General features: G+C 40.6%; 2 protein-coding genes across 3 annotated transcripts; both read left to right on the top strand.

Annotated features, from left to right (window-relative positions):
* Positions 1–2,049: 2,049 nt before the first annotated feature.
* On the top strand, positions 2,050–6,957 carry LOC135673258 (uncharacterized). Its single transcript, XM_065182101.1, has 5 exons — positions 2,050–2,339; positions 3,112–3,200; positions 3,512–5,536; positions 5,905–6,088; positions 6,178–6,957. Exons 1-5 carry the CDS (start codon positions 2,243–2,245, stop codon positions 6,807–6,809), a joined length of 3,027 nt encoding a protein of 1,008 aa, XP_065038173.1. The 5' UTR covers positions 2,050–2,242; the 3' UTR covers positions 6,810–6,957.
* Positions 6,958–7,855: 898 nt separating this feature from the next.
* LOC135673259 (ankyrin repeat-containing protein ITN1-like) lies at positions 7,856–12,138 on the top strand. 2 transcript variants are annotated; one of them, XM_065182103.1, is made up of 4 exons: positions 7,856–8,010; positions 8,082–8,594; positions 9,681–10,090; positions 11,076–12,138. In XM_065182103.1, exons 1-4 carry the CDS (start codon positions 7,989–7,991, stop codon positions 11,904–11,906), a joined length of 1,776 nt encoding a protein of 591 aa, XP_065038175.1. In that variant the 5' UTR covers positions 7,856–7,988; the 3' UTR covers positions 11,907–12,138. The 2 variants fall into 2 exon arrangements, with proteins under 2 accessions (XP_065038175.1, XP_065038174.1); XM_065182102.1 differs by having other exon boundaries at positions 7,877–8,010; positions 8,087–8,594.
* Positions 12,139–12,400: the final 262 nt, after the last annotated feature.

Below are 12,400 nucleotides of genomic sequence, written 5' to 3' on the forward strand. Positions count from 1 at the left end.
TCAAAAATCGAACTGCAAGTGCACCAGCTAAGATATTACGAACTCGAGTAATTATTATTTTAATATGTATCATGTGTAGAATATATTTATTGTTTGAGAGAGATTCATGGTCTCTTTTTCGTGTTATATGTGTAGATCCTGTTATATATGTAGAAAGTCGAACTATACGAGCACTAGATAGTACATCATAAAGTGGAGTAATTATCATCTCTTGTAATTATCATCTCTTGTATAATAGATTTATAATTGAATAAGAGATTTATCATCTCTTGTAATTATCATCGTAAAGTCCTAGCTTTTGTCATTTTGGTCATAATTTTTATATTTTTAAAAATATAGTATATAAGTATCTTTTATCAAGTTTGAGTTAGTAAACGTTGGAGTCATAAACCTTTATGGTTTATTCATAATAAATCATTAATATAATGATATATGTAATTAGAATTAAAATTCATTTTAACCTTTATAGTTTTAACCTTTATGGTTTTAGTCATAAACCTCTTAAACTTTTATTATATTTTTTAAAATATAGCATATAAGCCAATCCCGTCAAGTTTGAGTTAACAAACGTTAGAGTCTAACATGCTAACTCACAATAAATCATTAATATAATAATATGTGTAATTTAAGTTAAAAAAATTTGAGACCTCCATCAATAACGGTAGAAGGCATCATCGTGTAAGCGACCAATAGCAACAGCACTGAGTCGCTACTACCTAACACAGCATCATACGCATGCAGCCTCTCCCTGCGTTGATGACGAGTTTTGGAGCTTTCGGATGTCACTTGCCAGCTCCAAGGTGTATGCCTTCATGTTGCCCACTACAACATTGCCTGTCATCATGAACATCATATGTTCATTTTGACGAGTACCATCATATTTTGTAAGCCACCTCCCTCGCAAAGCATGACATCACGAAAATGAAGAGTAGGTAGAAGGAGTAGTTGAGCTAGCCCCTGTAGTCCTTCCGCACTTGCTCGCTCTCCCCGACAAACTTGTCGAGAAAGAGGAAGTGGTAAAGGCCATAGCAACAAACGAAGGTGGAGAGGGAGAGGTAAGAGAGGCCTGAGGCGAAGATAAGGGGAGCTAGATCACCATGTCATAGGCACAATGGGTGAGTGACATAGGAGAGGTGGTAGGGACGAAGATGCCCAAGAGGAGGAAGAGGAAATAGGAGATCACTATGTGCCTAGTGTCGAAGTGGTTAACACACATCATGGCTAAGATAAGATTGAAAGCTCCTGAGCTCATCGTCATCATAAGAGAGACTGTGTGCGTATGATGCTCTATTAGGCAGCAATAGCTCGGTGCTACTACTGGTAGTCGTTTCCAAGATGACGTCTCCTTCTGCCATTGATAGAGGTCTTAATTTTTTTTTAAACTTAAATTATACGTAATCATTATATTAATAGTTTATTATGAGTCACTATGCCACGTAAAAATATAGGGACTTATATATTAACTTAGACTTGGCGAGAGGGATTTATATATTATATTTTTAAAAAATATAAAGGCTAGTTTAAATACAAGTAAACCATAAGCGCTTAAGAAATCGATAACCAAATTGGTTAAATTGGATCTAAACCATAAATTATATATAAAATTATAATAATAATTTATTATTAATCAGTTCCGTAAGTAGATTTTAATGTCTATTAACTCTAATTTGATGGAGAGATTTATATGTTATATTTTTAAAAATATAAAAAATATTTTAGACATGAATAAATTATAACGGTTTAGGAAGAATATAAGATTGTCCTATTAGGCCGTACTAAAGCGCGTATGCCGTGAGTGTTCGCCGTTCGGGCTCCACAGCGGATCTATTCACTAAGCAAAGGAGGGAACAATGGTAGTTCGCGCACACAGATGTTTGTGCAAGCGCGCACGAATTACCGAGATCCAATGTAGGGGGACAACCAGGATCCGCACTTGGCGCTCAGACGTGTGTGCGTCACAACAGAAGCTTCCTCTATTTTTGAACATTCAAACGCTATATCCCGTCGGAACCCGCTTCAAAAGAGAGAGAACAGACGAGACCATGAGAACTCGTCCTTGTCTTCTATCTTGGGTTGCTACGATTTCCCGGTGCCTTGCCGGAGCTCCTTTTCTGGGGTTCCGTCTGCCCGTTACGGACTTGGTGCTTCTCTTCAGTTCCGTGAAGCCGATTCGATCCTGCTCTTGAGCCGCCTCCCCGACCCCTCCTCCCGAAATCTCTCGGGGGATTCTTGAATACGAGAAATGTACGCGAGCACCGGCAGGTCCCGCCACGCGGGGAAGCCTCGGAGGCCGGAATCTGGATCCGATCGAGCTGCCTTCGCAGCGCCCTACGGGCAAGGTCGGTGTCTTAGCCCTCTTTTTACGTTTCGGGTTCTGTTAATGGGATGCTGTCAATTATAGGGTTTTGATGCGATTGTCTTGCAAAAAGAAATCCTCTTTCCTAATCGTAAAGTACTGCTCTCTCTCTCTCTCTCTCTCATTGTTTCGATAAGCTGTGACACTTTACCAGGTATTTTACAATTGGTTCTACTCTAATGGGAGGGGCTTCGAGATTACTTTTATCTCTTCCATTGACACAGGACAAGTTAATTTGTAGATTATTTTGTCTAATTAAAAAACGACCACTGGCAAGATGGTCTGCCTGTCAATTGGCTTTTGTTTCCGATGATTCTTCTTTACATGTGTGTTCTTTTAAGCCCTATCGTGTGATGAAACTGATCGTTTCTAATATGAAGCCGCTATGCGTCTTGGTGCTATATTTTCACTACTATTTCTACTGCTTCTGTTTTCCTTAGCTCAGTAGAGTGGAAGATGCCCTTTTTGAAGCTAATACTATTATTGTTGTTTTGATTCATGTCCCTCAGTTTGTCGCTCTTAAAGAGATTGGATGTATAGATATTTTGTTCTTTTTGGTTACACACTTCATCATTAGTAAAGCTTATTTTACATCGAATCAGTCAGTGACTGTTGATTTCTGTTTCTTACATTTGTATAATTTATTCGACTAAAGCTCTACAAGTCATCTTGCTTAAATTGGATTAGTTTTTGTTGGTTGTGGGTGTACGCACCTTTTAGATCCCTCTCTTATAGAATGGATCATCTGTTAGCAGGATATGTTCATCATAGAAGACGAAGAAATGCTGCAACAATCACACATGATTCTGCTTATAAAAGTGACTCATCAGTTGAAGAAAATTCTGTAAGTGCATTTTTTCTCTACAAGTTCTGGTTATAGCAACATTTCTAGTATCCAACAAGATATCTGAGATGTTAATACATTATTATATCTTGATTTCCTAGCTGAATACGTTATTAATTATCAGCAAAACAATATCTGAGTTATCACTGCTGCTTGTGTTTTCTTTCATGGGCATTTAGTACTTGTCCAATTTTCTTGGTTTATTTTTTCCTAATTCTGCCAGATTTTTGTTATATTCCTAACTTTTTATGAATTCCTTTGGTTACAAATCGTGAACTATACTGACATATCTAATGATTCCATTGTGCTAGTTTTCCCTTGAGTTTGGACGAAGTTCATGTAAGAAAACCAGTGGGAAGCGGATACAATCACTAGTAGATGAAGAAGTGTCAAAAGAAATAGAAACTAGGCATCCCTCTCCAAGTGTAATTGCAAGACTGATGGGTCTTGAGACACTTCCTCCACCTCAAATAGCCTGTAAACGACAGAAGGATGCCGATGCTTGTTCTCAGGCAGTCTCATCTACAGGAATTCAGGGAAAATTTGTACCATCGAAAGAGAACTTTTGCCTCAAAAACACCAACGAGGATCAAGAATTTAAGGATATTTTTGAAGTCATGGACACAGCAAAATTTAAAAAATGTGAGAACCAATCAACTAGGAAGGCAAAGCTAACCTTTAAAGGAAGCAAAACTGACATGGATTTCATAAGACAAAAGTTCATGGATGTGAAGCGTCTGTCAACTGATGAAGCACTTCAAAACTCTAAGGAGTTCGATGATGCACTGGAAATTCTACATTCCAACAAGGACCTTTTCCTGAAATTTCTGCAAGATCCTGACTCTTTGTTTATGAGACATCTCCAAGAGGTGAACCATGGATCATTTTCTCCTCATCCAACCCAGATTACAGTATTAAAGTCTTCTAAAGGTGATAATTATGGGAACACTGGAACGTCAGAATCAAAAAGTAAGGATGGAAGGTACTCTCATATGCGTAAAGAAGTTGGAAGCTCTTTCAGGAAACCTACAACAAGACCCATCAGTCGCTCTCTAAGTGAATACGGTTCTGTTCCTCGTAGGCTTTCAACACCACTATACACGGGCAAAGCTGAAGCTCACATGCATCCTACTCGCATTGTTGTTCTAAAACCAAGTCTTGAGAGGAGCCACAAGGTGGGTGGGCCTCTTTCTTCTTCACCTGAGAACTTACGTATTGGCTCCAGAAAGCACAGAGAATCTGCACTCTCTACAATTCAGGAGTCATACACGGAAGGAAGAGACAAGCCAAAATTCTCTGAAAATGTAGGTCACTTGAGGCACAAGGCAAAGGGTTCCAGAGAAACTGCTAAGGGGACTGCAAGACAGATTAGGCATACTATAGGTAGCCATTCTAAGAGCCCAATCACCTCAGAACTGAAAACGTGTGTTCAGAACAAAAGCTCCTGCATATCATCAGATCTTGCTAAGCTTAACAATTCTGAATCATTTTGCCAGTTTCCCGACCATTTTGATGCGTGGATTAACGAATTCTGCCCTTCATGTTCATATTCGACTGAGTCATCTTTTAGCAGAGAGGCCAGAAAACACATGTCTGAGAGATTGAAGATAACCCAACAGTTTGAGGTTGTTGGGCTGGCAGCCAGAGACATGAGCACACTTGCTGAAATGATTGACTTTTCTTGTAGAGAGACACCAGATACAATTGGAGTATCATTAGGTACCAAGAATGTTTTGGATGATAAGTTTGCTGGAGATGAGATACTTGGAGGCTTGGACTGTCGTTCAACTATTAGCGACAAGGATGGATTGAGAAATGGGAACTCTAAAAAATTGCGGAAGTCAAAATCTCTTCCTGCTGCTTCTACAGCTCACAGAAGTCCAAAAGTAGGCCACAGAAAACAAGATGGCAATGGTACCTGTTATATACTCAAGGATGTAATAAAAATGGACCCTGATGAATTTTCAGATGCTAGCTTCAGTAAGAATCAGAAGTCATTCGTCAGAGGATCTGTGCTCCATGCCAACAAACCTCGCCAGCCACATCCTGTTGGAGAGGAAAATAAGCTGCCAGAGCTGGAGATTCGTGTTCCTTCAGAAGAATTGCGGAAGAGCATTTATGTGAGGGATCTTCCAGAAGAAAAACTTTTACATCCTGAACACCATGATGAACATGCCACAGACAGAAAGCACTTAATAGACACTCCCTTAGTTCCCATTTGTGTAGATGAGCCAAGTCCTTTGACTCCAAACGAGCAATCAAAGCGATCTGTCATGCGATTGACACCAGAGAATAAAGAATTATCTAGCCACAGTCATAATGACATCATGAACGAGGTGCTTTTCTATCAATAGACTCTTCTGTGCGCACAGTTTTTTTGTTGTTTCTTGGTGAAAAAGAATGCTATTGGTTCTGAGACAAATTATATTTGTTCTGAGATAAAATGAGCTTTTACTGTGATTCTATTTCATTGTTATTAGAATCTTTTCATCTTTTCCCTTTTGCTAGCTTCCAATAGCACTATGTTAGGGAAGAAGTGATTGTTGGCTATTAATTTTGTTTTCAGCATTTTCTCTATTTTCATTGGCAAAACCATTGCATATATGTCCAAACGTTGTTCCTTCCACAGTCTTTATTCAACATTTATTTCTATGTATCTGCTTTTTTTCTTTAAATACCTTAAAAACCTTTTACATGCCTCCAGGAAGATTCAACTCGCCATCCTCAAGTAGACCCCCTGCAATCTCAATCAGAGACATTTGAAGCAGGCCTTACTCTAAGCTCCAAGGAGTCTGAACAGCCAAGTCCAGTATCTGTCTTAGAGCCTCCATCCCAAGAACAAAGTTCATGTTCAGGATGCTTCGAGAGAATAAGTGCTGATCTTCAAGGCAAGTGAAGGAACCAAGCTATTGCTCTGACCTTCCTAATGTATCTAGCTTATATTTTTGTAATTCCCATAAGATTTAACGTTTTGCAGAGCTCAGAATGCAACTCAGTCTTCTAAAGGTAGAGTCAGCAGAAAGGTATGAAGAGGAATCAGGCATCATTTTATCGAGTGATGAAATTACTGCAGGAGATTGTCAAACATATCTACGAACAAGGGAAATACATCAAACCTTCATGGATGAAGATGATAGAGATTTCTCTTACTTGCTTGACATCCTCAGCGACTCAGTTATTCATGGTGCTAACCAAGAGAGAGTATCTGATGTCTTCTACTCGCTTGATTATCCAGTGGATCCACATGTCTTTGACAAACTTGAAACGAAGTACAGCATGGTATCATCATGGTCAGGATCAGAAAGGAAGCTATTGTTCGATCTTGTTAATTGCAGTTTAGTGGGCATCATTGCCCCACACATTGATCTGCACCCATGGGTGAGATCAAAGAAGTCTATGCACACATGGGAACCCGAGGGCCTTGTTGAAAGGCTGTGGGAAATGGTTGTTAAGCAAAGGAAGGAGCTAGGTTGCAATCTTGAGGACAAGATTTTGGATCCAAGGTGGTTAGATGTTGAAGATGATATGGACGTGATTGTGAAAGAGATAGAGAAGATGCTAAATAATGACCTGTGGGAGGAAACTGTCGCTGAGTTTATCATCGGATAGGTTGTTCCAGATCTCTTACTAGCTGTAGATATGTCAATTGCAATGTAATAGTTAATCCGATAATTAGTATAGTAGTATACTCATGGTTAAGGAATCACGTCGTTGAATGGCTGTCTGCCATTGCACAAAATATTATTGTTCGGCCCTTGCTAAGAACTTGCAAGGTTTTAGTATGTTGGTTTTATGATGCATTGCCGGAATACTCCATGTTAAAATTTGGCATTAACCTAGTTTTTCTTTCTTTTGTGTGTGCATGGATCAATAAGAACATAAGCAACGTGATGGTGTCAGATAAATCAGAGCTCATATTTCCTGTGGACTTTGCCATGGATTTATATGCCATTACATGTTGAAGATTGTAAATTTCTTGCTCTCCTTTTGTTCTAAAGGCTAGTAGAGGGACTGTTCAATTGTTACTGGTTTATGTATGCAATCATTCATGCATACCTGCAAGATCTCTCACCTGCATGTTTCAGTGACCGAGTAAGGGTGTTTCTGTACACTGCTGACGTCGAGTCCCAGTGATCCCTCGGAGAAGTGCTCTCTTTCCCTGTGATGCCGTCGTGCCGGCTTCTCATTTTGTGCTCCTAGTGGAGTTTAAAGGTCCAACTTCGATCTCCATACGCCACCTTTCCGCTGCAATCCGGAGGAGTGTGACATCTTCTTCTCGTTGTATCCGATCCTCTCTCTCTGTCAATCATGTTACAACGAAGACTGCATGATTTGGAGCGGGGATCCTCTCCCCGGCCCGCCCCCAGATGCAGTGGATACTACATCATCGGACGGTCCTGATGTGGGAACTGTGCATTCGAATCGAAGTAAGTGTTGGAGGGGATCCTCCGGTTTCTTGCCTCCTCCCTGCTTCCTCCCCATTTCCTCGACCACTACGTACAACATCCGAGTCGGGGATCCTGTCCAATTATTTTCGAGATCCGATCACGCTCGCACGCTGTGGGGCTCACTCGTCGGACGGCTCTGATGTGGGAATTGTACATTTCGAATGAAAGATGGTATGGAGAGGATCCCTTGATACTCGTCCGTCCTCGCCGATTTCCTCCCCCCTTCCTCGACTGGCTCTTTGCTCCATATGGCCAATCCTTTGTCCTCATGGCCTTTAGGCCCCGGCCACTCTTGCGATTCTCGTAGCAGCGGCGGCGGTGGAGGCGAAACAAGAGGAGGATGGTGCTCCCACTCGAAAAAGGTGCCCCCCCTTTGTCACTCCTACCTTAATTTCGTTTCGAAGTCTAATTTACTCAAGCTTTGGCTTAGCAGAACAGGACTTTGAGTCCGGAGCGACAAGTCTCGACACAAACTCCCCGACGGCGGCGCTGGTGCTGTCCAACTCTGGGAAGCGGATGGACCAGGCGACTTCTCCGAAGACGGCGCCGGCGCTGGTGCTGTCGAATTCCGGGAAGCGGATAGACCCGTCGCGGAAGAAGAAGTACGTGAAGCAGGTAACGGGGAGGCATAACGACACCGAGCTCCACCTCGCGGCGCAGCGGGGGGACCTTGCGGCGGTGAGGCAGATTCTCGGCCAGATCGATGCCCAGGTCACGGAAACGGCTGCGGGCGGCGCGGACTTCGACACTGAGGTGGCGGAGATCCGCGCGGCGGTGGTGAACGAGGTGAATGAGGTGGAGGAGACGCCGCTGTTCATCGCCGCGGACAAGGGTTTTCTTGATATTGTGGTGGAGCTGTTGAAATACTCCGACCAGGACAGCCTCTGCAGGAAGAATAGATCGGGCTTTGATGCTTTACATGTGGCTGCGAGAGAGGGGCACCAAGGTGAGCAGCGATGCCCGTGCTTGCTTGCTGTTTCTATTACTGTTTTATTAGTTATGTATATTCATGAGAAATCGTCAAAATTGAACTTTGAACCTATATTTCTGAAATTTTTATAGCGTTCGTGATCGATCTCTGACAATTGAAAACTAAAAGATACCTGTGGTTATAAATTCCTGGAGTTTTAACTTTTAACTAATTAATTGTTAGATGTTTGAATCACTGAAAGCTCCGGCTTTGGACATGACAAGTTGTTGAATATGATCCTCTTGTTTGACTGTGTTAAATTGCTGTACCTTTTCCCATGTATCTGAGAATTCATGACTGATTGTCCCATCCTGGAGTTTTTTTCTTTTGGGTGAAGGAATTGTCTACTCAATAGTATTATGCGCGTACAAGTCTGGGAATTGCTGCACTGATTCTTTTAAAAGTGTCAAAATAGTTGAGAAAACATAGGTTTTTATTGGGTAACACTTTCCATAATAGGTTTTCCATGCATTCTTTTCAACTTGCTAGACGACATATTGGCTGAAATAAGATCCATCACTTCTAACAAGAGTCAAATCAGTTACAAGTGAAAGTGTGCATGATTTGGAAATGTAAGACACTTATAGGAGCAGGGAATCTGTTTTTGTTGCCTTCAGTGAATCTAGCTTAAGTTGTACTAGTTGCTCGTTCTGATAACGACTTGGGTCTTGGCACTGGGGTTCTCTTCTGCTGAGTTTCTGAAGGAATTGGGGTTCTGCCTAGTTTCTTCGATCAAGTGTTATTTTATGAAGCTGAAAGGAATCAAGATCATTTTATATAAAATGTTTGACAAGGACTATGGTACAGTAATCCCATTAGAATCACAAGCAAGTCTGTCTTTTGTGCTGCATGTCATACCAATTAAAAACTCTGACTTGCATGAGTTTTGAAATTCTCTATCTTGTCTGCTATATTATTCTTTGCAATAGCATGAAATTATTCTTGCTTCTCACAGTCATCTACCAAATCTGTCAGGATGTTATGCTATTCAAATTTGCTTATTTTCGCATAAATCTTTTACTCTTTTACATGGTGTACCCATCACTAATATATTATATACAGCAATTATCCAGGTCCTTCTAGATCATGATCCAACGCTCATCAAGACATTTGGTCAATCGAATGCAACTCCCCTTATATCTGCAGCAATTAGAGGTCACACTGAAGTTGTAAACTTGTTGCTAGAGAGAGATGCGAGCTTACTTGAGTTATCAAAAACCAATGGGAAGAATGCTCTACATTTTGCTGCCCGGCAAGGACATGTTGAAATTGTAACAGCATTGCTTGAGAAGGATCCACAGCTTGCCAGAAGGACTGATAAAAAAGGACAGACTGCTCTTCACATGGCAGTCAAAGGAACAAGTTGTGAAGTTGTTAATGCACTTGTGGATGCTGATCCAGCCATAGTAATGCTACCAGACAGAGCTGGAAACACAGCTTTACATGTGGCAACAAGGAAAAAACGAGCAGAGGTATTTCTTATCAGTACTTGCTGTTGATCACTTTTTTAATTGCAAAATCAGATTTTAGTTCTGAGGTTCTCATTGGTGTTGGTCTTGTTAGCTGCAATGTCTTTAGTTTAAATATTAATTGTTTTTGTCAGCCTTCCCTTGTTCTTTTGCTCAAATTGTGTGCACCAAAAATATACTACTAGTCAAGTGGAAGTGAAGGTTCTGATAGATGCTTTATTATATTTTGCCTTCTGACCTGTTAGTCAGCAAAAGATCATTAAACAAACTTTGTTTATCTTGATAGAGTAGGGCTAACCATCTGTTACATTGGTCTGATCAAGGATTGAATTCTGGAGTAGTTACAATTTTCAAAGCCCTTATTGTAAATTGTTTATATTCCTTAAGCGAATATTGCTTGTATACTAAGACATTCCAATTAAGCTCATCTACTTTTTTTTTCCAAGTTTTGGCTGTATCATATTGTTTGGGCATGGATTAAACGATAAAATGAGATTTATAGCTGATCTCTTTCCAGGGCCAAATTATCAGGATTTTGAAGAAATGGAATCCTTCATGGAATCTTTTTGTTTATTTCTCTCGTTTTTTTCCTAGTTGTCTAACTTGAATGCTTAGGCTAGATGATATAATTTTTCAAGCAAGTCATTTTCAGACTGATAACACTTGGAGTTTTCTCAGAGGATTTCATATTTATTGAATTAGGACTCTGTGAAAAACTCTGAATTAACATAAATGTTGCTTATACTCAAAATATTATATATATCGCAATAAAAGTGATGTGAAGTTGAAATACTAAGGCATTCATAATCATTAGCAGAGAAGTATTTTTAGCACCTCAAAAAGAATTTTTGCCATTAACTGCTTGGTATTGGCCATCCACCATAAAATTTAGGACTATTGGATGGATTGCTACTATCTTTGACTGGTAGTTGTGATCTTCGTTTTGTTGCTATTCTTACTAACACCAGATTCTTCCCACTTCTTGTAGATAGTGAAGGTTCTCCTACACCTCCGAGATATAAATGTGAATGCACTGACTAGAGATCATAAAACTGCTCTCGATATTGCTGAAAGCCTGCCCCTCTCAGAAGAATCTGCTGAAATCAAGGAATGGTTGTCTCGTTATGATGCAGTTAGGGCAAATGAACTGAATCAGCCACGTGATGAGCTCAGGAAAACTGTAACGGAGATTAAAAAGGATGTTCATACACAGTTGGAGCAGACCAGGAAAACAAACAAAAATGTCTATGGCATTGCAAAGGAGCTGAGGAAGCTCCACAGAGAAGGCATTAACAATGCTACCAACTCCGTCACCGTGGTTGCTGTGCTCTTTGCGACTGTTGCTTTTGCTGCAATCTTTACAGTGCCTGGTGGAACTGAAGATACTGGGATAGCAATAGTTGTGCGATCTGGGAGTTTCAAAATATTTTTCATCTTCAATGCGGTTGCCTTGTTCACTTCATTAGCAGTGGTGGTGGTTCAGATAACACTTGTTAGGGGAGAAACAAAGGCAGAGAGGCGGGTTGTCGAGGTTATTAACAAGCTGATGTGGTTGGCATCTGTGTGCACTACTGTTTCTTTCATAGCCTCTTCTTACATCGTGTTGGGTAGGCATAACCAATGGGCAGCTTTTCTGGTTACAGTAATAGGCGGAGTAATAATGACCGGCGTTCTCGGGACCATGACTTTCTATGTCGTAAGGTCAAAGCGTACCCGTTCTATCAGGAAGAGGGCAAAATCTTTGAAGAGTGGCACAAGCTCATGGCATCATAACTCGGAGTTATCCGATTCTGAGGTTGACAGAATTTATGCCATTTGAGAGGAGATTCTGTGATTCGATATCCTTCGCAATATGCTTTTTGTAGTAGATATCAGGTTATATGTGCTATTTAAAGATCTTCTGAAGCTGTCTGCTCGAAGATCGAAGCTTCGTGCTGTAGTACAGTTACGAGTGGAGGGTCACTCTCGTTGTCATGAAGTTGCTTAGTTCTGTTCTGTCCTATGATGTAAATTAGAAAATGATGCTATCATTGACCTCCGCAGTTCTTCAATGATCTTGATGTCCTTTTTGTGCCCTTTGATGGTTAGTCAAATAGACACCACCTCTATACTTGGTATGATCATATTTGTTCGTTCTTGGTTCCGAGATAGATGTTTGACTTATGGACTCCATGTTCTGTTGTAGTTAGTTACAAAAAGAGAAATGGATATAATGCATCTCTCTTCAACCTTAACGATGAAGAATCAGCAGATTCTCTTAGGTGGCTATCATTGTTTTCTGACATCTTGTCAACAGCCTTTCTGAGTTAGTTT

The sequence above is a fragment of the Musa acuminata genome, chromosome BXJ1-5, assembly GCF_036884655.1.
Source record: "Musa acuminata AAA Group cultivar baxijiao chromosome BXJ1-5, Cavendish_Baxijiao_AAA, whole genome shotgun sequence".
Classification (NCBI taxonomy): Eukaryota; Viridiplantae; Streptophyta; class Magnoliopsida; order Zingiberales; family Musaceae; genus Musa; species Musa acuminata.